Source organism: Andrena cerasifolii, chromosome 8, assembly GCF_050908995.1.
Source record: "Andrena cerasifolii isolate SP2316 chromosome 8, iyAndCera1_principal, whole genome shotgun sequence".
In the NCBI taxonomy this organism is placed as follows: domain Eukaryota; kingdom Metazoa; phylum Arthropoda; class Insecta; order Hymenoptera; family Andrenidae; genus Andrena; species Andrena cerasifolii.
The window spans coordinates 12,540,191-12,561,163 of NC_135125.1; the positions used below are offsets into that span (position 1 = coordinate 12,540,191).

A 20,973-nucleotide genomic window follows, 5' to 3' on the forward strand; every position below is an offset into this window, starting at 1 on the left:
ATCGGTAAGGAATGCACTCGAAAAGATGCGTGGTAATTGTTTATTTTTTGTATCTACTCCATGTTAGTGCGATATACAGCAGAGTATTTCGTTCTAAAGGTCAGATTATTTAATCTATTACTTACCTTCATAATCAAACAACATAGACCATGCAAAGCTTGGAATAGATAAGATATTATTTATAAGAGACATAAATACTCGGCACAAAGGGAATATACTTCTCATGCCGATAAACCAAGCCTCGTGTATCGAGAACTTTTGTAGATTATATTTATGCGACTCATGGCTGGACCAACAGTGTTCGCACTTATATGCCTGCGCATGTCCTCTGGAAATCAGTACTACTCAGAAGCTGATAGTTTCTAGTTGTGCATTCACTACAATGACAGTTCTACACTTCTTGGCGGCGAATGTGCCTTACGCGCTGCTCCTTCTCGTCGGCTCATGGACCATCTTATACCTTTACTTGAAGTATAAGCACACCTATTGGAAAAGAAAGGGTGTCCCTTCTCTACCAGGGCACTGGCTCTTCGGTAACGTGGAAGATGCAGTTCTAATGCGAAGTGCCTCTTCCCATGTATTTGGTGACCTATACCGACAAGCCTCCGATAGCGATGACATCCTTGGAATCTACGTCTTCCAAAAGCCCTTCCTGCTACTCAGAAATCCGGAGTTGATCAAGCAAGTTTTGGTGAAGGACTTTAACAGTTTCTCGAATCGTTACTTCACAGCTGAGTCGTTTCATGATAAAATAGGTAGCACGAATCTCTTCACGATCAAGAATCCGCAATGGAAACAGTTGAGGTGAGGGCGAAGCGCCTAAGGTCATGAAACTAATTGAAAGGAAGGGAAGAAGAGTTAACTGTATTTCGTTTCGTTTCAGGACGAAGATAACGCCTGTGTTCACCAGTGGAAAGATTAAGAAGTTATTCTACTTGATAGTTGAATCCGCGAATTCAATGCAAAAATATTTGAAAGATCAGTTCTCTGATGGCTCAAAAGTGAAAACTATCGCGGCGAAAGACGTTGCGTTGAAGTATACCACCGACATTATATCTTCTGTTGCATTTGGGATTCAAGTGGATTCTTTCGATCCCACTGAGAACCACTTCTTCAGGAAAGGTATCTAAATACGCAATGAAATCAGAAGTTGTTTACCGTTTCTATGCCGTTTTTGTCATAAACTCCCCCTTCTTCAAAAGCTCAAGAGGGACTGAAACTTACGTTGCGGCGGGGCATACAGTTTTCCTTGATGTTCTTTTTCCCGCCGATGTCACCGTATCTTGGTGGTCAAATGTTAGGCTCGTCCACGAATTATTTCCGTAAGGTATTTTGGGACTCGCTAGACTCCAGAGAGGCGACAACGGCTAAACGAGGGGATCTGATCGATTCCCTGATAGAGCTGAAGAATGAAAAGCAGGATGACGATTTTAGTTAGTGACACGATGATCTTTTAACGCCTACGTTTTTAGTTACTACGTATTCTCACTTTCGATTGCAAATTGGTTTACAGAGTTGGAGGGCGATGTTTTGGTAGCGCAGTCAGGAATATTCTTCGTTGCTGGTCGCGAGTCCAGTGTGACAACGATAACCTTTACCCTTTGCGAACTCGCTAAGCATCCAGACATTCAGAAACGTGCACGAAACGAAATCATTGATACGCTGAAAACGCAGGGGATGACTTATGAAGCTGTTCACAGCATGAAGTATCTTAATCAAGTAATCTCCGAAGTTTTGAGATTATATCCACCGGCTCCATTCATCGACCGAGTGGCTTCTGAAGATTACAAGGTAAAATGATGCTTTGATCACATATTAGCCTCTCTGATCCATGATAATATTCTAAGTATGAGCTATTTGTCTCGTATTACGCCTTGACAGCGAATGTTGAATAATTTAATAGACTCGGAACAGGCATGTACGTCGTTTGAATATCTAATAGCACGTCTGCGACGATGGCTATTACGTTTATGCAACGTTCGCCCAGAACACTTAATCATTGCGAAAGATTCGACGGCATCGTCATTTACCTATCGAGCAAGGCAATGCTTCAAGCATTCAAGCTAACTTTTTTTTTTCAATTTCGTAGATTCCAGGAACCGATATAGTTATAGAAAAGGGAACACCCGTGTACGTGCCCTTATGCGGTATCCACCGTGATCCAAAATATTTTCCAGATCCGTTGCGTTTCAATCCTGATAGATTTAGCGACGAGAACAAGGACAAAATTACGCCATGCACGTATCTGCCCTTTGGTGATGGACCAAGAGTTTGCGTCGGTAAGAATATTATTTATCGGAAATGTGTACTCGAGTTTCTGATACCGTATTTTTCTTACTATTTATTAACATGTTTGTTCTAGGTTTGCGTCTTGGCATGTTGCAGTCTATGATGGGAGTGATCACGATACTTAAAGATTACGAAGTTTCATTAGATCCCACGTATAAATGTGATATTGATATTCGCAACGTTTTTATATCCCCCCCAGACGGCTTCAGGTTGATTTTCACGAAACTATAAGAAACTACATTGTTAAGACGATATCTGTTCTACAATATGCAATCAGTTATTTTGTATTGAGGATGTTCAAGTCTAAAGTAAAGAAGATACTATCATTTGCTAAAATATGATAAAATATATTTTCTCCTATATACAGATGCGATTTTTTTTAATACTATTGTACAGCAAATCGTATAAAAAATATTATTCACTACCATCTTACTTGGGCAGTAGCGCTAAATACTTTTTAAATTCCGAGATTACGCACTCGCGGGGATTTAATGGTGTTTGCGTGGTGAGGTAATCGCTCAAATATTGTGGCATGAAGCAAAGGATACCTTTACTCGCCAACATTGCCCAATCGATTGGCTGACTGACTTGCCTGATATTTACGAAGCAATGAGTGATTTTCTTTCCTGTTGGACTTGTATCGTACGGTGGTCTGGAACAAAAAATATATCGTCTAGTTTCCAAATATCACCGTGCTTGACACGAAACAGAAGCAAATTTACCTTGCGTGAACAACTCTGCCACCCCCAGCTTCGATCAGTCTTTTAAACTGATCGTATTTATCTCCGGAAGCTAACAGCAAAGCCACCATATTGTCAAATGGCCCATTAATACTTGGCTCCATTAACAATTTAAGTCTCCATTTGTAAGCGGCGCTGGCAATTATTTCTTCGATACCTGCACTTGGATCTGGGATGGTGCCTTTGCTTCTCGGATTTCCCCATTCATATTTCTCTTCCTGTTAATGATGCAGTTAATAAGTAACTTGGTAACGTTGTATATGAAAGACATGGTAGGTAACAATCGATTATACTGACATCAAGAAATTTGCCTTCTTGTTCGGAATCTCTTAAGTACATACAATGTAAAATCCATTTTCCAGACGCTATACTACCCAGCATTTTTTCATTTCTGGAAGGTCTAATGCAGAGCAGATGCGTCGCGCTCATATCAAAATTAGCATCCATTGATACGTCGCCACCCAAATCTTTTATCACTTGTTCGTAAGCCGTTCGATCCTATTGAATGAAATGTTAATAAGTATTGCTTAGTTTATATGTACATTGTATAACGATATACCTTTACGCCTGAAAGCATGAACTTCAGTTTCTTTGGAGGCTCGGGCTCTTCTCGTAGTTCGTCTTCGACAATGTCGTTATTTGCGGTATTTTCATTCTGTTCTTCATGCACCGTTGCCTATGCGGAAAGAAATCATTAAACTGATACTAATCGATGCCATTTATTCAAAGTAAAGCCAATTTACAGGAACAACTTACACGCTTTGAGTGAGTCGGGTCTTCCCATACAATAGCATCGATAGGTTGTGAATCCTTTACGATAACTGCAGATAACAATGTATTTGGGGCAATGAATAGATGATTATAGGAAGACAAGATATACTTACATTTCTGTATAGGATCAGCAGGTTCTGCATTTACATTTTCACCAGAGAGAGAATATCGGTTTTCGGGTGTGCTCGATGTTCTTTGGAGTACTTGATCCAATTGTGCGATTTGCCTGCAAAATATAAATGCGCATAATTCGTAACAGCACTTTACTTATAAAAATCGAAAAGTGTATATATTAACATACATATTGATTTGATTATTTTGCAACGGACTATTATCATCCGTAAACTCCAATTTTCTGTTAATTGGAGTGACAGCAGTTACTTTACAATTATTATCCTTCACTGCTTCCGGCGTTTCTGCCGATGGTTCATTGTCGTCAATGGGCAATGCTCCATCTGTACTGTCCTGTTATATTCAAGCATGTTGAAATGCTCAAAAGCATATACCAATAACTATCGATACTTACCTCCGCATCACAACCTTGGTTTATTAGTTTTTGCCACAATTGCCTCTTCAAATCAGATAGTGGCTGTAAATCCAGATGCATTAAAACAACTTGTACATTTATACGCGATCGGAATTACACGAGATACGTACAGTGCTGGGAGCTCTTCGTTTTAAGGGAGGTTCCTCCACCCTTAAATCTGGGAAATTATTAACCCATTTTACCCAACCTTTCCTTGTATCAGGTGAGGGATTCGGTTTAAATACTTGGCCATATGGCGTTTCCGGCGTGGATACGTGAAACGGCGATTGCGGAGTTTTGTTCATGAGTAGACTGAGCCTTTTATTAATTAGTGGCGTGTCACCGGAACTGCCATCTTGGTTCTACGGTATTTAAGTAATAAACCATACTATGAACTGTTTGGAAATACCTTTGGCAGTAAAAAAAAAAGACAATACATACTGGTAAATGAGGTAAACGACGTTTTGGCGTAATAATATTCCTACTTGGTGATTCAGATGGAGGAGCCATTTGACTTGGATTACTCGTACAACTTTCATCTGAATTACATGTCTGACTCAGTCGTTCGGGAGCTTAAATATGAAATAATATAGAAGCGTGCATATGCATTATAGTAAGTCTACTGAAATTTATATACCTTTGGTTTCCCCTACAAGGAACGGAGTTTCGTCGACTCTTTTCGATTGAGCCGCACACGAAGTTAGCCAATTAGCAGTAACGGCTGGTAACTCCCATTTCACTGCTGCGTTATACTTGTTTCCTTCTGGCGTCGGACAAATTAAATGCGTGCTGCCGTATGTATTCTTTTCAACGTTGGTTTTACGTACAAAAATATCCTGGCACCTGAAATCAACGATGCTTTCGATTTATTCGGCTCATTATAGTCATGTTTCTGCAATAGAAAAAGTAATACATGGCGCCCAATTCTGTAGCCAATGTGGCAAGGTAGGTTCGTTCAAGACCAGTGTACATGCTCATTGTAATGACGCAGCCCGATAATGGATTCGAATGTTTCTTTATAGACAAAGGCCTGTGATAATACATAATGTCAATTATCTGCTCCTGGTTTATACAGTCCTCCTATAAACATGTTTAACATTATGTGAAAGTAGTAGAAATTTAAAACGAAAAAGTTGTACGTACAATGAATAGATCAGTTACGATTTCGTTTACTGTATGCTTTAAAGGTGCACCACATTTTGGTACAACCCCATAATCCGGGACACCAGCAAACGTTCTTAAAACAACTTTCCCACCCATTACTGCAATACTTTCGGCTACGTAGCTGTCTTCGTCGCTGAAGCCAGTCACGACGAACGTAAGCCCTGGGTAGTATTTTAGATTATTAGTAATCCACGTCTTAATATTATTACTCATTCCTGGAACATATCTATCACCTGCAAATAGCCTATCATTTAAAGTCGAAATCTGACTGATCGGTACCGCGCTATCGTCCGCAAAATCCTTGTTTCTTTGCGCCGCCTCAGAAGCGAATGATTCGCTTCTAGATTTCGCTACGCTCTTGCGATCGCTCATTAAAGCTGTTTTATCATTAGCTTGTTCCTTGATAGGCGTATGCGGCTTTAAAAACTCGTGCATCGTGGTTTCATTCGTAGCGACTAGATTAGAGGGAATGTATAAATCATATGTCTACAGTATTTTCTTAAAACGTATACTTGTAGGTTTAAGGGCATTACCAACTGTATCTTGAAGGTACTGTTGCACAAGGTCAGTTTCTGCTTCTTTTTCGAGCATAGCCAATTTTTTATCTATATCGAAAGACGGAATTGGGACTTTTCTTGGTTTTTGTAGCATTTGTAAACTCTGGAAGAATACTCGTAAATGTTATAGTTGATCTTTGTCTTTCGAGTTATTATAGGCTTACCCTCTTGCTTAATGGTGAAGGAGGTTCGGCAACTGTGGGCGCTACATTATGTATTTCGTTAAACAAGAAGTTTTCCTCGGGTGCGGGTCGCTTTAATTTAATGCTCTCCTCCAACCATCCCAAAGTTAATATACAGGGGCTGCGAGAAATATATATAACTTTAAAAATAAGAAAGTTCGAGCCCTAATTCATTAGCATACCATAATCCTTTCGTTTTCATTGACTTCAGGTCGCTGGCTGCTCTGTGTTCGTCCCAGACGATAACGTGCGTTACAGCATCAGATATATCATCGAGTCTCGTTGCACTGCTTACGTTTAAAATCTTGTTAAGCTTATCTTTCTGACTTGGAGTAAATCCAGCAAGGTAAATCTAAAAAAAAAAGATCAGATTTTTATAATGTCAGCTACCAGAAGCATATTCAATTCACCTACATTGCATCCATCTAAAAACGGACCAGCCGATTTCGCTTCACTGAAAGTAAGCCTATCGAAAATTGCGACCAATGTAGCTGTAAATTTAAAGTGATGTAAAATTGATTTGTTAGTAAACTAAGCGATCTTTCATTCATTCTATCACTAACCGGTTACAGTGTTCTTAGATGCTGAGTCGAAAGTGGAAGTGTTACTTATCGTTGATGCCAAACTTTCGTCAACACAATGGTGTTGTTGGAATTCGTATGGTATGGAACTGATGGTAGAATAGTTAAGTGTTTCGCAGCTTGCTACAACATAAAGGTACGCGACATTAACTACTGTTCCACAGTACGAAGATTAACAGTTCAAGGTATCATTGTAATCATAGAATTTTACCACTTGATTTTTTTGGAGTGGAGCATGCTTTTAATGATTTAATCAAGAAATCTTTAAAGGGTAAAGCGTAACCAACTTTCACACTTTCGTACACCCAATCTGGCGTTAAACAAGGAATGTTTACTTGCTTCGCATACTTTAGCTTCTCACTTATTGGACTGTTTTCAGGTGCGAGTAGTACTTTGACCTTCGCGCCATCTAAAGAACCTATAAACGTCTGAAAGGACGTAATTTAAGTAAGTGCCTGACAAGTTCGAAGGTAAAATGGTTTAATAAAAGTTATATTTTACCCCTCCATGATTGTTAATTAAATGCTTAATTTCGTACTTCAGACGTCTTGGAAGATTTGTTGACGTGACGACTAAATTAAAGAAGGCAGCAGCTTTAAATTTATTGAACATACCATCATCTGCCTTAACAAAATCTTTTAAATTTTTTTCCCAAACTGCTTCGACCCATTCTTTCGTAACTATGTGTATTTTCATGTCTGTAGCCATCTGTTGCAAAACATCAAAATGTTAGAGAGCCACTGATTGAATTTTAGTTTGTTCATTTACCTACCTCGTACTTTTCAGACAGCACAGATCCTGTTACAAGGTGTGTCACATGACTGCGCAATTGTTTAGTGAAAATCCCTCCCATGTATTCGACCAGTCTTTCCACAAGTTCCTGTAATCACGGGAGCGTTAGACACTGTTAATTCGATTGTTTCAGCATAACATTCAACAAATATACTTTTTCTTCTGGAGGCAGACCAGAGGCACATATACACAGTCCTTTCATAGCTGTTGTATATATAGGACTTGGTCCTTCTGGAATTGGTTCCCCATTGACGAAGCAAAGTAGCAAGCACCTTGGTCCAACTATTCTGGAGCAATAAAACAATAAATGCAATTAATGTAATATAATTTAATCCTCTATCAAGTGGTCTTGCTTACGAGCATTTGAATGTCTTTAATTTTTCAAATGTATCCCCTTTAAACTCTTCTATTACAAAGACATCATTTTCAGCGGGTTTCATTTCGTGACATTTCGTTTCCTTAACCCATGTTGGTTGTATATTATGCTCGCAACATTTCTGAAAGAAAAGATTCATTAAATCATCTCCTGGTCGCTTTTGAAAGTCCATTGGGTGTATAAACGTTCATTTACTAACATTATGTGCATGCCACATATCTTCGGTGCAATCATTTTCAGACTTGCATTTGCTTGGTACAAGGAAGTACAGATTGACGTCTGCCTCGATCTGGCTCCCCCCATCAGTCATTTTTATAAAAAACTATGAATGACCAGAATGACTCTCCTTGAAAGCAAAGTTGTAAGTACAACGGGTTATTTTTATTACTGCTGATTTTAATTAAAGAGTAATTATAACTTACATCAATTACTACATCGATTAAAAGGATCTTTCTTCTTTTAAAATAATAATACACTTATTGCCGGAATAATACCGGGATAGGTTAGAAGCCTCCCGCGCAAACCTTAAGTAACACGTGAATTCGAACAGAATACTCTTATATGTTTTGTAAAAAAACATATTCGAGATACTCAACAATATTCGGACCGATACTATAAACGTCGAAAAGTCCCACAAATTACGGTATATCGTTCAAACAACAACAGTACCGCGTGCCAGTACATCACCCGCTGTCTCCCGCCTAAATCTCTGTGGCTTCGATCAGGATAATAGTGATGCGCGATATTTATTGATAACTGCATATATCGATATTTGCCTGTCAAAATATCGACATTTTTTATCGATATTTCAAACATCGATGACATCCATTTCTTAAAAATCTAATGTCCCAAAAACTGAGGGTGATGACGACAATTAAATGTTACAAGTCCGAAAGAAAGTCAAATTTTGTCGAACTGTGTAATTAGAATTACACGTATCGATATTTTTGGTCCACATGTCAATAATTTGTTTGCTCCCTCACCGTCAACACCCAGCTTGTTAAATACTCACAGTTTTAATGAACACACTGTTAATTACGAAAACGTTACTTAACTAGGCCTGAGCGCAGGCCGCCTCGCGAGTACGCGATACAGAGCGGTGAAAACGAAACGGGTAAGTGCCACCTGAGCGCGGGTAACTTACCTTTAACGAGTTGAGGTTTGCGAAGGATGTTCTTTCGCACGTGGTGAACCGGCAAGTAGGACGATCGCGCTGATAGCACAGCCCTATTCGCCGATTTAGGGGCCGGTGACAACTCGCCAATCAGCGTCGTACACGTCCGAATCGGAAAGACAATAGGTATATACAGCGGGAGAAATGGCTAATTAGTCAAGATATCAACCTCGAGATGGCTCAACTAATCCATCACCGCGATCGCCCAGGGGCTGCAATCGGTATCGGTAGCGCGTTCAAACTTGCGCGCTCCGCGCGGCAGCGAGCATGCGCCCGCTTAGCCCCATCGGCGTGGTCAATCGCAAACACCCGATGTTTCGTATAAATTTATATAAAATTTAAAATGAATAACATATAAATTCTAGTTCGCTTTATATTTTTAGAAAATTAAATTACTTCTTTTCATTTTAACAAAATTTAATACAAAAACTCTTATTTAACCAATTTTCCGGGCGAGTACTGCACAGAGTATTCAAAGGAAACTACCAGCCTACGAAATGAAACGTCGGTGGGTGGCTTGAGTGTTTGAAAGCGATGATTATGTAAAAAAAATTATCGATATTACCAATATTGATTTTCAATATCGATACTTTTTCAGTAATATATTTCGTGTATCGATATTGAATGAAAAAATATATATCAATACGCACTATCGATAGTTGGGACCGATATCGCGCATCACTACAGGATAAGTATAAATTGTCAAGTATCTCCCGTACTTCGAGCTAGGTAAACGCCTGAATTAACAGGAATACACGAACGTAGTGGAGGTGGCGAGGCTGAGCTGAGCGAGAGAGAAAGCAAGTAGGCGCAACGAGGACAGAGATAGATGACTTGCCACTAACTTTGGTTATGCGCGCCTAATACTTGGCAGCCCCCTGATAGCAGGAAAACACAATTCGAGGAGATGGCTTGGCGATCTGTGCGAGAGAGAAAGGTGGAGTGTGCGAGAGAGAAAGACAGTGTGTGGAAAGAATGAAGATAGATGGCGTGCCACTAACTTTGGTTATGCGAGCCTGATACTTTTCAACCCAGGATAGCAAGAGCGCATGATGAAGTGAGGAAGAATCAATTAAAGCGAGAGGCAATGCTAGTTAGAAAGAGACGAAGGTAGTCGAACCGAGCCAGAATGCTTTACTTCACACCTGTTACCGATAGAATAAACAGATACATAAAACCTACATCGACTTTAATATGACAAGCTGTTTGGTAGCAGTGTAACCTTAAAATGTATAGTGTACTACAAGTAAGTAGTTATTAAAAATTATTCACGTTCAAACAAATTGAAATTGTAGGGTTAGGAAGAAACGCATCAATGTTATGGGCAATACATTCCCCATTTACAATATGCAATATTTTTTAATTTTCTTGCCAAATATAATTGAAAAGACTCATTGGAATCGATTAAAGTTACCTACGAACTTCACTTCAACCTTATCCGCTCTAAATAAAAGCACAATTCAATTAATAAGTAGTTATATTATTAGCAAATATTACTTTGCAATCGCATCCTCACAGATAGGTAAAATATATAAAGCTGCAATATCTTATAATACATGCTACTTAAACGACAAGCAAAGGCATAATATTTCACTGCGAGAAACGATTTGAAATAAGTGTATTCCGTAAAAAATGTGGTTTCTCATATGTCTCGTATGTCGATACGCATTTATTTCTCCTTTTGTATCCAGGAGCTTTCGCGGTCACGCCGATCGTTTACGATCACGGTCGATCGCATGGACCCGAGCGCGCCGCCGACCAATAGCGTGCCTGGCCGTCTCACTCCTGTCCTACCCCCACCACCTAGTTCGAGCGCGGACCGTGACGCTCGGTAGCGCTGCGGTAGTCGCAGCTGATCCATGGTGCGGTGTGGAGCGTTCGTGTCCGTGTCGCGTCTCGCAGTGTGTTCGCGCCGGTACGCTTTCGAGCGACGTTTCTCTCGGTCGCTCCGGCCTCTCGTCGCGGTGATTCTCGGTGGCCGCGGTGCTCGTGACAAGTGACTGTCCCGGAGCGTGTGGTGTTCGAACCGATTCCTCCGCTGACACGTTGCGACACGGTGAAAGGTAGCGGAGGACGTGCGCGGGGCCCCGTGAGAGAACGACGACGCAGGAGGAGCAGAGAGGATCGGACGAGGCGCGCGTCCATCGTGAAAAACTGGGTGAGTTTTTCATTGTTACATTCCCCGACGTATACGGCGGCGGAACGCCAGCTTTGGCGTTATCGTTGAGAAAATGGCTGGAACCGTGGGCACGTGGTTGGGGAATCTCTCTCGGGAGATCGACGTACAAGGCGCACACGTGAGACTCGCGTACCCTTTCGAGGTGACTGACACCTGATGCGTCAATGACCATACCACGCGTACGAGTCGCGTGTACCTCCGTCTTCTCTTCCACGATCCTATCTGTCTAAATATTTAGCAGGCCTCTACTTGTTAAGCATATAATACCAGCAATGCCGCGTCATAGGTTATTGACGTGCTCGTTGTCGCGATTAGCTGCTCGTCTAACGGAGCACAGTGATAGGTTATGTCGCAGCTGTTGGCAGCATTTTTTAGCTATGGAACTCGCGGGAGTGACGTGTCTCATCCCACGACAGGCATTCTTCTAATACGAACGTATCTATATACGTGTCTCGACGAAAGGCGAATTAAAACATTCGTGTACGACCTCGGTAGCCGCGCGTTTTACTATTATCATAGATTTCAGTCTTTGGCGTTTATCTCGTTCGTAAGATTCTCGCGTTTGCTGCACGTTCAAGGTCACAGGCTCTCGAGCGAGCAACGCAGTACATATGTATATAGAATATTGTCTCAATAAATAGCTTCCTGTTTAAAAGCACCGCGAGCTCTCGCGCTGTCCCCTTGCAAACAGTTTCGTAAAGGTCAGGAGTACATCGGGGCATTCGTGACGCGCACGTAGCATAACAAAACAGCGGAGTAGCAGAGGTTTTAGTTACTGGACCTCTTCAACGAATAATACAGCCAAATATTACAGGCTCGTCATTGCGGACAAATGTAGATCTCTGTTAATTCAGGCAGAAATTCATAAGCTACTGATAATTAATTTCACGTGTCACATCTGTTTTGTGTGCTCATGTGTACCGGAGCGGTCAAGAATAAAAGCCGCGATATTCTCTGTTTGAGAAGAATTATTTACTCAGACATTGTCCTTTTCCATGCATATCAAAGCGTGCGCTGCGCGCAGCTGTATAATGTTTTCTAGCAGCAGCAAAAATAGGAACTAATTAAACACGTACGCCTACGGCAGAGAGTACATCGATGGCTCAGTGCACAAATATTGTATGTCCACTGTTTGTGAAATTTGAGTTTTTATACGCAACAAATAGTTCTTGACTGTTTCTCTTTGCTGTGTAAAAATCACATTTATATCTTCTTCATAAATTTATCAAAAATCATATTTCTATTCATTATATATCCCTGAATCTTACGTACGTACCATTGCAGGTTTAAACCTGTTTTTCTCGAAAACGCTAAAAGTGGACATACCATATATGTGCACTAAGCCGTCGACATAGTCAGTTTTAGGTGAATTATGGCGCGTCACGTGACCTCATTGAGAAAAGCGCGCCATTGGAATCCAGTTGGCGTCCATTACGATATTCACGATCGTAGACGCGTTTGTTTTAATAACTTCGCCGTGCCATCCCTTTAATTAATTAGCACGGAGCGACGGACTGCTCCCCGTGTGTTTATCAATCTTGTTCATCCGTGGTTTTTTAAACCAGTCCACTGTTCCGTCGTCTCGTTTAAAATATCGCAGCCTTTTACCGGTCTCTCTGCTATTGACGTTTTAATAATGACGTAGCCGCGAAGAGGTCGCCGACTGGAATAAAAATTCGAACGGGACAAAAAGAGAAGCGAATATCCCCGCGTGTTGCACTCGAGGATCCGCAATTATTTTTCACAGTTTCAAGCGCAATTTCTCTCTAAACGCTTGCCCAACAAATTTCCAGCGGGCCAACTGTATGGAAATTTCGGGGGCGCCAGGCGCGGTTCGTTTGAATTTCATTTTCTCGAACGGCCGCGGCCGAAACTTTCCTCGTCGCCGTAATAAACGAATTAGGTGGCAGGAATTATCGTGGCTCGCGCGCCCGTTGTTGCTCGCCGCGCGGATAAACAAGTTTGCGCGGCGAAAAGCGCCGTGCAGTTTGCGATGGAATTTTTCTGCGAATGGAAACTGGAGCCGGCGGGGCAAAGGGGGAGACGAGCACTTCGCTACACTTGTTTCCACTTGTATCTACTATGTTAACGTTATCACGTTCGCGCACAGAATTCTCCGGTTATTCAGCGATATCGAGGTTACTCCGACGTAGCATTTAACAGTCTAACGCACGGATATCCGGTTACTCTGAGCTGCAACGGGTGCTCTGCGTTATCCGCGTCCCTTGGAATACTCGCGGCGCTAACGTTCCCGATATTTGAGCACGATACGCCCCGTTATTCGTCCGGGCCCGGGCATAAATCACCTGGTCGCGCGGGGTTTAGGGGTCGAGGTACAATCGTGCTGGCATTCGATGCATGCGCGTCTCCTTCGGGGATCTAACATTTTAGGATTACCCTCAAGAGTCACTGATCCCCGACTTACTGTAACTTCGAGTCGACGTTTCTACTTAGCCTTCGAATTATTGATTGCCGGTAGCGGCCAGCGAACAGGTTAATACCATCGAAACCGTGTTACTCTCTAACACGAAATCCTTGATAACGTCGGAATGTTGTTACAGCAGTTACACCACTCTTGTTTACGTTCCGCCGAACGAAGAGCAAGACAGAGTCCCGCGCGATTCCGTACGAAATAGCGCAAATCGACCAGCATATCTGCTCGGAAACCCGTCCGGCGCTCTCGCGCCGGCGATTAATCGAGTGTGAAACGCTGGACTGGTTTCGATTCATCGTGTAATTTGAGGCACGCGCCGGAAACTTGAACCGCGGACGTAAAACTGTATAGTGAAACTCGGCGGGCGTTGTTTTTATCCGCTGCTAGAACGAAACTCCCCTCTGCTCGTCGGGGCTGTTCGGAAAATCGCAACGGGAATTTTTTAAGGGCGCCGCGATCGTTCTCCCCGAGATCGCAAAAATCGCGGTTGCGAAACGAGAACGAGTATCGCGGTGGGATTTTTGAATTATGATCGTGACGCTTTACAGTTGCGAAGTTGTTGACGCGTACGCACGAAAACGCGATTCACCGGCGTAATCGCGGCAGCATCTCCTTGCAATTTGCCTTCCCACGAGTATTCCGCGCGCACGCGAGACCGAGCGCGCGTGAAACGCGCCCGACCCATTTTAATAATCGCCAGCGGACGATTCGTTAACGAGGTTAACAACGGCCGGCTTGTCTCGCGTTGGAATTGGGGCCCCTCGGATCTCTGAGGCATTCGATTCGCGGTATCGGTCGTTAAACCGTATTCTGCCTCGAGGAGAAGCCGAGGAAAGGAAATTGTAACTTAGAGGCTTGGAGTTCTTCGCTAGACTTCTCCGGGGGAGGTGGAATATTTTTCGCGTTGCGGGGTTTGAGGGGATTTAGAGGCGAAGAGGAACGGAGCGCTGTAAAAAAATAAATCGTGTTTCGGCAACTCTGTGCCGCGGAGTTTGGGAAATATAATATACTTAGGAAGTTCGGAGTTAGTAGACCTCGGGGCTTCCATCAACAAAGAGAATAGGTTAGCCGGATGAATGAAGTAGGGAAAAGCGGAGGCAAATGGGGGCCGGTCGGATCGGCATTGTTTTACGGAAGCGAGTGATTTGAATACTCGCGGAACGGTTCCGGGTGGTCGGAAGGGGCGATGATTTTAATTGAAGTTTCGATAGCCGAATGAATGTACCGCGGGATTGAAAAGGCAATTAAGATCGAAGGGCCGATATATCGGCGCCCGTGACGCAACTTCGTAATCGAACTCGGTTTTGCTTCTCCTCGCTCGATCGGCTGGAACAGAGGCTTGTTCTTCGAGCAAATTGGACCCTTGAAGAAGCTCGAGGACTCCCTGCCAGTTTGGCGACACTATCGATATTATCGTCCGTCGTGGGAGGTGTAAGACGGATCCTGCTCGTCAATAATTCTCACATCTTTGCCTGCGAACAACAATTAAATTAGCAACGTTCAGAGGGAACAATTGCCGGGGAACAATAGCTCGAAGCTTACGCAAGAACAGCAAGTTTTATTTTATTTATACGCCAGGCGCGAGAGTGGAATCGTCCAAGGAGTAACGAAGCCTCGGCCTCGGGGAGCGTGCACCGTTTCCCCGATGTGGAATAATGAAAAGGGCAAGTGTATAATAAATACATAAAGGAAGAGCGCGCGTAGGAGGCGGCCAGTAAAAGAGGTAAACAATAAATCGACTTAATAGCTGGTGCATCGCGTTTGGAGGAAACGGCGGAAAATTCTTGACGCGTTTCTTGTACGTGATCCTCGCCGTTCCCTTCGATGCAAATCTTTTATTATTACTCCCTGCTGTCGAGACGTTTCGCCTTTCATCTTGGGCTAATCGGTGGAAAACATTCATCCCGCGGGGTGAATTAATTTTACGCCGTACTTTCGCGTTTTATTCAGCAGCTCTGCTCGAGAGGCACGAGCGAGGAAGATTTTTTTAGTTGTCCGTCTAATTCGCCCTTCAGAATATTACATTTCGGACGGAGTAGGTAATATCTCCGCGAAAGGATGCATTATTAGCCCTTAAAATTCTCCGTTGCAAATAATCGTCCAAGTATATCCTGCTTTCGCGATGGGAAAGATTGCTAAACCCAGGTATTTTCTAATAAGCCGTTTCCCCGGCCCCAGAGGTAGTATTATTGCAAATTAAAAGTCACCGAGGCAGAAGAGGAATATTTTTCTTTGATTTCCCGCGCTGCACATTATGAAACGTCAGCGATTTTAATTCATAAACCTCCGGCGGGGCGCTAAATACAGGTCATTCATTGAAAAGCGATATTTATATTTTGCAGAGCAGATATTTCTTCCGTGGAAAATGATAGGGTTCTTTTTGAAAAGCTTAAGGCGAGATGCGCGCTTTGATAAGCTCCCTTCGAGCGTACTGGCCAAGGCGACGGGTATTTGGGTCGTTGCTGTGACAGTGACTTGCGCTGTGAATCACTGCGTAGGTAAATGATTTTGTCAGCAGAAGCAGATGCTTTCCGCGAGATGCGCGGGTCGTTATCCGCGCGCGATCGCTCGTCGCGAGGACACGTTTGCGAAGCTCCTTTGTCTTTCCCGGTGCCATATTTACCGAGCTCGCCTCGGTGGCCCGCAGCCGCTTGAATAATAGCTCAAACAACGGGTCGGCGGGATTACCACGCGCAAGATAATCCGAAGAGGTATCCGCGAGCGCGCGATCGGAGGCTGACGCGAATTTGGGCGCGGCGGGCGAGCCCGGGAAACGGGGTAATTGGATCGCGGTCCCTTTTCCGGGGAATCTGGCCGACGCGGGTGCGACGGATACCCTTTTTAACTCGGCTCGCTTGTCGCCACTGTTTATTCGCCATGGGGACGTTCCATCGGAATGCGGAAACGCGAGGAATTCGGGGACCAGCGCGATTTACGATCTCCGTTTCGCGAATGCTGCGTTTGCGGATGGAAGTTAATTGGTCGCCGGGAACTGTCTAAGCGGGGGTGCTTTTTTATCCCCTTTTCTTCTGCAAATTCTTTACGATTTCGATTTATTGGAAGGGGAAATTCTGAACTCTATCTCGAGATTAGGGTAAAGGCAGGTAATATGGAACTTCGTAAAATTTTGATAACGAAATAACGAACTCTTCAGGCAATCGTGTGTACTAGATCCCTAGAAACAATAGACGATGATACTGACACTTGAGTATCAGTCGGGCATCCATCATTGATAGAGAAACGTTTATATTTTTCGTGGGGCGTAAAAGTTTCTGAAAACTGCAGCAAACAGTTAAATATTGTAGTGAAGGTATATTACAAAGTATTATTTTGATATAATTTATCATTAAATATGTGTGTTCTTGATTATTCAACAATAGTTTACGAATAAATTTACTTTCTTTTTAGTATAATTCATAATTTCTTGCCGGAACATGTGTGTACGTAATATGGAACATAGCGAGTAACAGATGAAGTTATAATTATAAAAATAATGACAATGAAAAGTAGACCCAATGTGTTCGCTGCTTTCAGTGGGCACACGAGGAATGTGGCTTCCGACGTATTATTCACGTGCCCAACGTGTAGGAGACGCAAAAAGCAGAAATAAATTCCAAAAGTGATGAATATTTATTTATTTGTATCTTCTACTTATTATTCGATTTATTAATCTTCATTTTTATAAAAAAAGTAAAGATTTTTTACTTTTCTTTACAAATTTCCTAGGTGTTCCATATTAGGACCCATTTTTTCGAGCGGTCGATTTTCACTCTTTTCAATTTTTTTTTTAGTATAATTGCAAAACAATTGGATTTTTTACATTTGACGATGTAAATACGATTATACATTAGTTCCTTCGTCCCCTCGTGTCAGTTTTATTAAAAAAAAAAAAAAAATTCCCTACTTTTGACAAGCTTTTGAAATCAGATGTTCCATTTTACCTGCCTTTATCCTACTTTATATCTCATCATGTTTCACGCGAGATGTTAGCATAACGCAGTGCGGTGATAGAAATCGAGACGTTGCACGAGCGTTGCCGAAGAACGGGGAACCCGAGCATTTCGACGGAAGAAATGACGATGTCGAAGCCGTGGCGCGTACGAAAGCACCGCTTCTGCACCGAGTTGCCACGACTTCCATGCCGGAAATGGCCTCCTGATTCGAACGTCCAGTCGTGGGACTCGATGTTTTCCTGTCGTTGCACGCTACTCGCCCGCTCGCCGCTCGATTTACCCCCATTGAATTTCACTGCGTCTACACGCGCGTCGGACATTGAATATCGAGTCACGATTTGAATATCGTCGAACTTTGATAACTGCTGTTTGAATCGTGAAACTTGAAGGGGCATGTGCCAGACTATTAGCCGCCCTTCCTCGTTCTCTAATCGCAGATTTTAGGGTTTCAGAGCAACCTAACTTACACTTGCCATTTTTCCTCGACGAAAAGTAGCTCCCGGTAGCTTCGCAAGTGCTTCTTTGATAGCGCGATCTAGAATTTGACTTTTCCTCGTCGTTTCGCTCTTCCACCTCTCGCCAGCCAATTTCTACCCCTCTTACCGCAACACAGTTCTGTCAAAATTGTTTTCGTGCACCCACCCTTAAAAGTCACCGCGAATCGTCGCGGCGGTTCGCATCGACCCGCTCCACTCGGCATCGAGAGACGTTCAACTTTGAATTTTCCAAAGTGCGCGGCGACAAAGTGGCCAGCAACTGTGCGGGGCGGAGTTCAGCAACAAGCATCGAAACGGGCGCAAACATCGACCCTGTTCGCAGCACAAGCGAAACGCGGCGAAAGAACGGCGCCCGTGTTCGCACGCCGCCGCCAGTTTTCCCTCCTCTTCTGGCCGTTTCCCCGTTCGCGAACTGTGCGCCGGGTCCCAACGACGATGTTTCGCTTTTACGTACCCCTAACAACGAGCACTTGCACTCCCGTCCCGTGTTCGCCGCGTTTCCGGCTCTTCGACCACCCCACCCCGCGAACTTCCACCTCTTTCCGCGCTTTCCTCCCTTGGCGTCGCGAAATTCCCCGCCAGACGATTCTGGAATTCTACACTTAAGTCGCGAACCGTTCGCTCCGACCGCTGCGACCGGCGGTCGAGGCCCTCTCGACGATCTCCCGAGACTCCGAGAGCTGAAATACCGGGGGTGGATCGGCTGGAATAGTTGGGAGAATTATTGAATCGCGTCGATGGTCCCCCCTCGGTCGAGTTTTCAGAGAGGAAGACGCATTGTGATGGAGAATATCGCGGCGACGGCGGGGCACGCGGGCAGAGATAAAGAGAGGCGTGGAAAAATAACAGGGGAGAGAGGAGAACAAAGCTCGGCCGTCGAAGTTCTCGTATTTTCCGTGTATTTTTATCGCTGTCCCCGTTTCCGTCCACGTCGATGCTCCTCCGAACGCAGAGGTGGACACGGACGGAAAGCCCGGCGAGGAGGCAGCGAGGTCGAGCTGTCCCGCATAAAAATGAAAATTTACCGAATCGAAGGGAGGTCCAGCTGAAATCAAAGGGCTTGTCTGCCGCGGAGGGTGGGCTCTCTGCTGGAAATTATTGGATATTCGGTTTCCTAATGTCGGGGGTAGGGGTGACATCGTACACACGTGAATCCGTGTAAAGGTTCGCCGCTGCTTTTCAGATTCCACGAGCTTCTAAGGCTCCGAGCTCCTCCTCATTTATCTTTCGCCCTTTTGTCTCGCGGATGCACCTACGCGCGGCAGATTTCAGGGGATTTTTAGTTTCTAGTGCGCATCGCTCTTGGGAGACGAAAGGTTCCTTTGTGTCCCGCGGTCCTAGGCGGTGACTTTAAAACGAGCGACTTCTGTCTTCCCCCCTTTGTACACCACTTTTTACGTTTCAATCGTGACGCCCATTTCATTCGCTCCGCCACCCACCCATTCGTTCCTCGTTTCCGGTATCGCTGCCGGGGGTAGTTTTCGTGTCGGGACAATGAAAGCTCCTTAAGTAAAGTCGTGTAGTCCTTGGCGCGAGACATCGAGGAGCCACGGAGTTTAACATATTCATTATAGCCGGTCCTTTCCTGCACTCTCGCTAATGCCGCCGGTATCTCTGGCCCGGCTGAAAGCAGACCGAGAAACTCCATTGAATTTTCGAAGCGACCGGGGCTCGCCTTTATGGAAACGAAGCGAATGGAGCTAGCTGCCAGGGCTCGCGGTGTCTGGCAACGAATACGTTGATCGCTGCGCGACCATTGAAGAGAAAAGTAGGGGAGACCGGGGCTAGATGTTACAGGGGCAGGTTGTTACAGAGCAGTTTAAATTTTTTACCCTACTCGGGGCACTTTGATACATGTTAATTACACGGTCATCGGTAGAGGAAAGAACGTACTTTAAGTGAGAGTCATTGATAGTATTGAATATGAAATGCAAAAAAAAATAAACTGAAAATTGTAAAAACTAGCCCCGGTCTCCCCTACAATTCGTAATAAGAAGAATATGTAGGTACACCCTCGGAAGTACCTTGGGGAAAGGACCTAGTGAGGAGCAATCGCGAAGTTCGGATTACCCTGAGAAATCGATACGACTTTGCTCGAGGATCGTCCTTTGAATCCTCGGCGTGGCCATCGCCGATGCTCCTCGTCGCTGAAATTTTCACAGCGAGCTCGGCGCATCGTGAGATCGCAGATGTACAATTACGGTTCCGATGCCTCCAGGGGCGCAGCGGTCCACTCGTCGGTAACACGAAACGGTCCTTAACGGAGTGTCACAGGATTGCGCCTGGTAGAATGGAAGGTCTACAAGGCACTGGGGAGCAATGGCAGCGTTACGCTCATTATGCGTGGGCCGTCGTTTCTACTGGCGAGTTAAGGGTGAAACGTAACCTGGCGTATTTAGCGTAGGTACATCGCGACAGAAGTATGTTAATGGGGGCCGTTTTCCGCCAGTCTCCACTTGTGTCTTCAATTTCGCGCTAAGCAAACGTTGCGCAGTTGCAGTTCTGCTGCAGCAATTTTTTGTTTTAGCAGTTCCCAGTTGCATTGCATTTCCGTGCAATGCTTCAGGCCATCGTACACCCTTCGTACCGAATAGGTACCTTACTTAGTTCACTGATCAATGTCGGTTTGCTATATTCTTAGTTTCAATATTCAATTATTTCCCTTCTTCACTTCGCCGAGGTTTCTATCCAGCTTAGAATTCGATCTTCTTCCACCGAGATTCGTTACTCCAATGGTGATTCCTTGCCCGCCGAGTTA

General features: G+C 43.9%; 3 protein-coding genes across 5 annotated transcripts in view; 2 read left to right on the forward strand and 1 right to left on the reverse strand.

Annotated features, from left to right (window-relative positions):
* The first annotated feature begins 208 nt into the window (after positions 1-208).
* On the forward strand, positions 209-2,655 carry LOC143372303 (cytochrome P450 6k1). The gene is made up of 6 exons (XM_076818343.1): positions 209-804; positions 884-1,122; positions 1,203-1,433; positions 1,514-1,791; positions 2,090-2,279; positions 2,363-2,655. Exons 1-6 carry the CDS (start codon positions 224-226, stop codon positions 2,518-2,520), a joined length of 1,677 nt encoding a protein of 558 aa, XP_076674458.1. The 5' UTR covers positions 209-223; the 3' UTR covers positions 2,521-2,655.
* Mus101 (mutagen-sensitive 101) lies at positions 2,504-8,686 on the reverse strand. Of its 2 annotated transcripts, none has more exons than XM_076818342.1 (25): positions 8,178-8,686; positions 7,960-8,099; positions 7,757-7,889; positions 7,583-7,690; positions 7,312-7,518; positions 7,025-7,238; positions 6,793-6,933; positions 6,644-6,720; positions 6,412-6,581; positions 6,212-6,350; positions 6,024-6,150; positions 5,724-5,945; positions 5,470-5,651; positions 5,240-5,406; positions 4,964-5,169; positions 4,768-4,898; positions 4,458-4,688; positions 4,327-4,389; positions 4,102-4,265; positions 3,914-4,026; positions 3,786-3,850; positions 3,589-3,705; positions 3,327-3,527; positions 3,012-3,247; positions 2,504-2,941 (listed from the first exon to the last, which is right to left on the reverse strand). In XM_076818342.1, the coding sequence occupies exons 1-25, from the start codon at positions 8,286-8,288 to the stop codon at positions 2,719-2,721; spliced, it is 3,888 nt and encodes a 1,295-aa protein (XP_076674457.1). In that variant the 5' UTR covers positions 8,289-8,686; the 3' UTR covers positions 2,504-2,718. The 2 variants fall into 2 exon arrangements, with proteins under 2 accessions (XP_076674457.1, XP_076674456.1); XM_076818341.1 differs by having other exon boundaries at positions 7,022-7,238.
* Positions 8,687-10,982: 2,296 nt separating this feature from the next.
* The window catches only part of Tpst (tyrosylprotein sulfotransferase), a 121,113-nt gene continuing 111,122 nt past the window's right edge, over positions 10,983-20,973 (forward strand). For both annotated transcript variants that reach the window (XM_076819066.1, XM_076819065.1), the window contains exon 1: positions 10,983-11,310. The gene's annotated coding sequence lies outside the window, so the exon portion shown is untranslated. The remainder of the gene's footprint in view (positions 11,311-20,973) is intronic.

Coding starts and splice junctions, on each gene's coding strand:
- LOC143372303 (XM_076818343.1), top strand. CDS start 224: ATGCCGATAAACCAAGCCTCGTGTATCGAGAACTTTTGTAGATTATAT. Junction 805..883: donor CCGCAATGGAAACAGTTGAG/GTGAGGGCGAAG, acceptor GTTTCGTTTCAG/GACGAAGATAACGCCTGTGT. Junction 1,123..1,202: donor GAACCACTTCTTCAGGAAAG/GTATCTAAATAC, acceptor CTTCTTCAAAAG/CTCAAGAGGGACTGAAACTT.
- Mus101 (XM_076818341.1), bottom strand. CDS start 8,288: ATGACTGATGGGGGGAGCCAGATCGAGGCAGACGTCAATCTGTACTTC. Junction 6,934..7,021: donor CACTCCAAAAAAATCAAGTG/GTAAAATTCTAT, acceptor TTTATGTTGTAG/CAAGCTGCGAAACACTTAAC. Junction 3,706..3,785: donor ACCCGACTCACTCAAAGCGT/GTAAGTTGTTCC, acceptor CTTTCCGCATAG/GCAACGGTGCATGAAGAACA.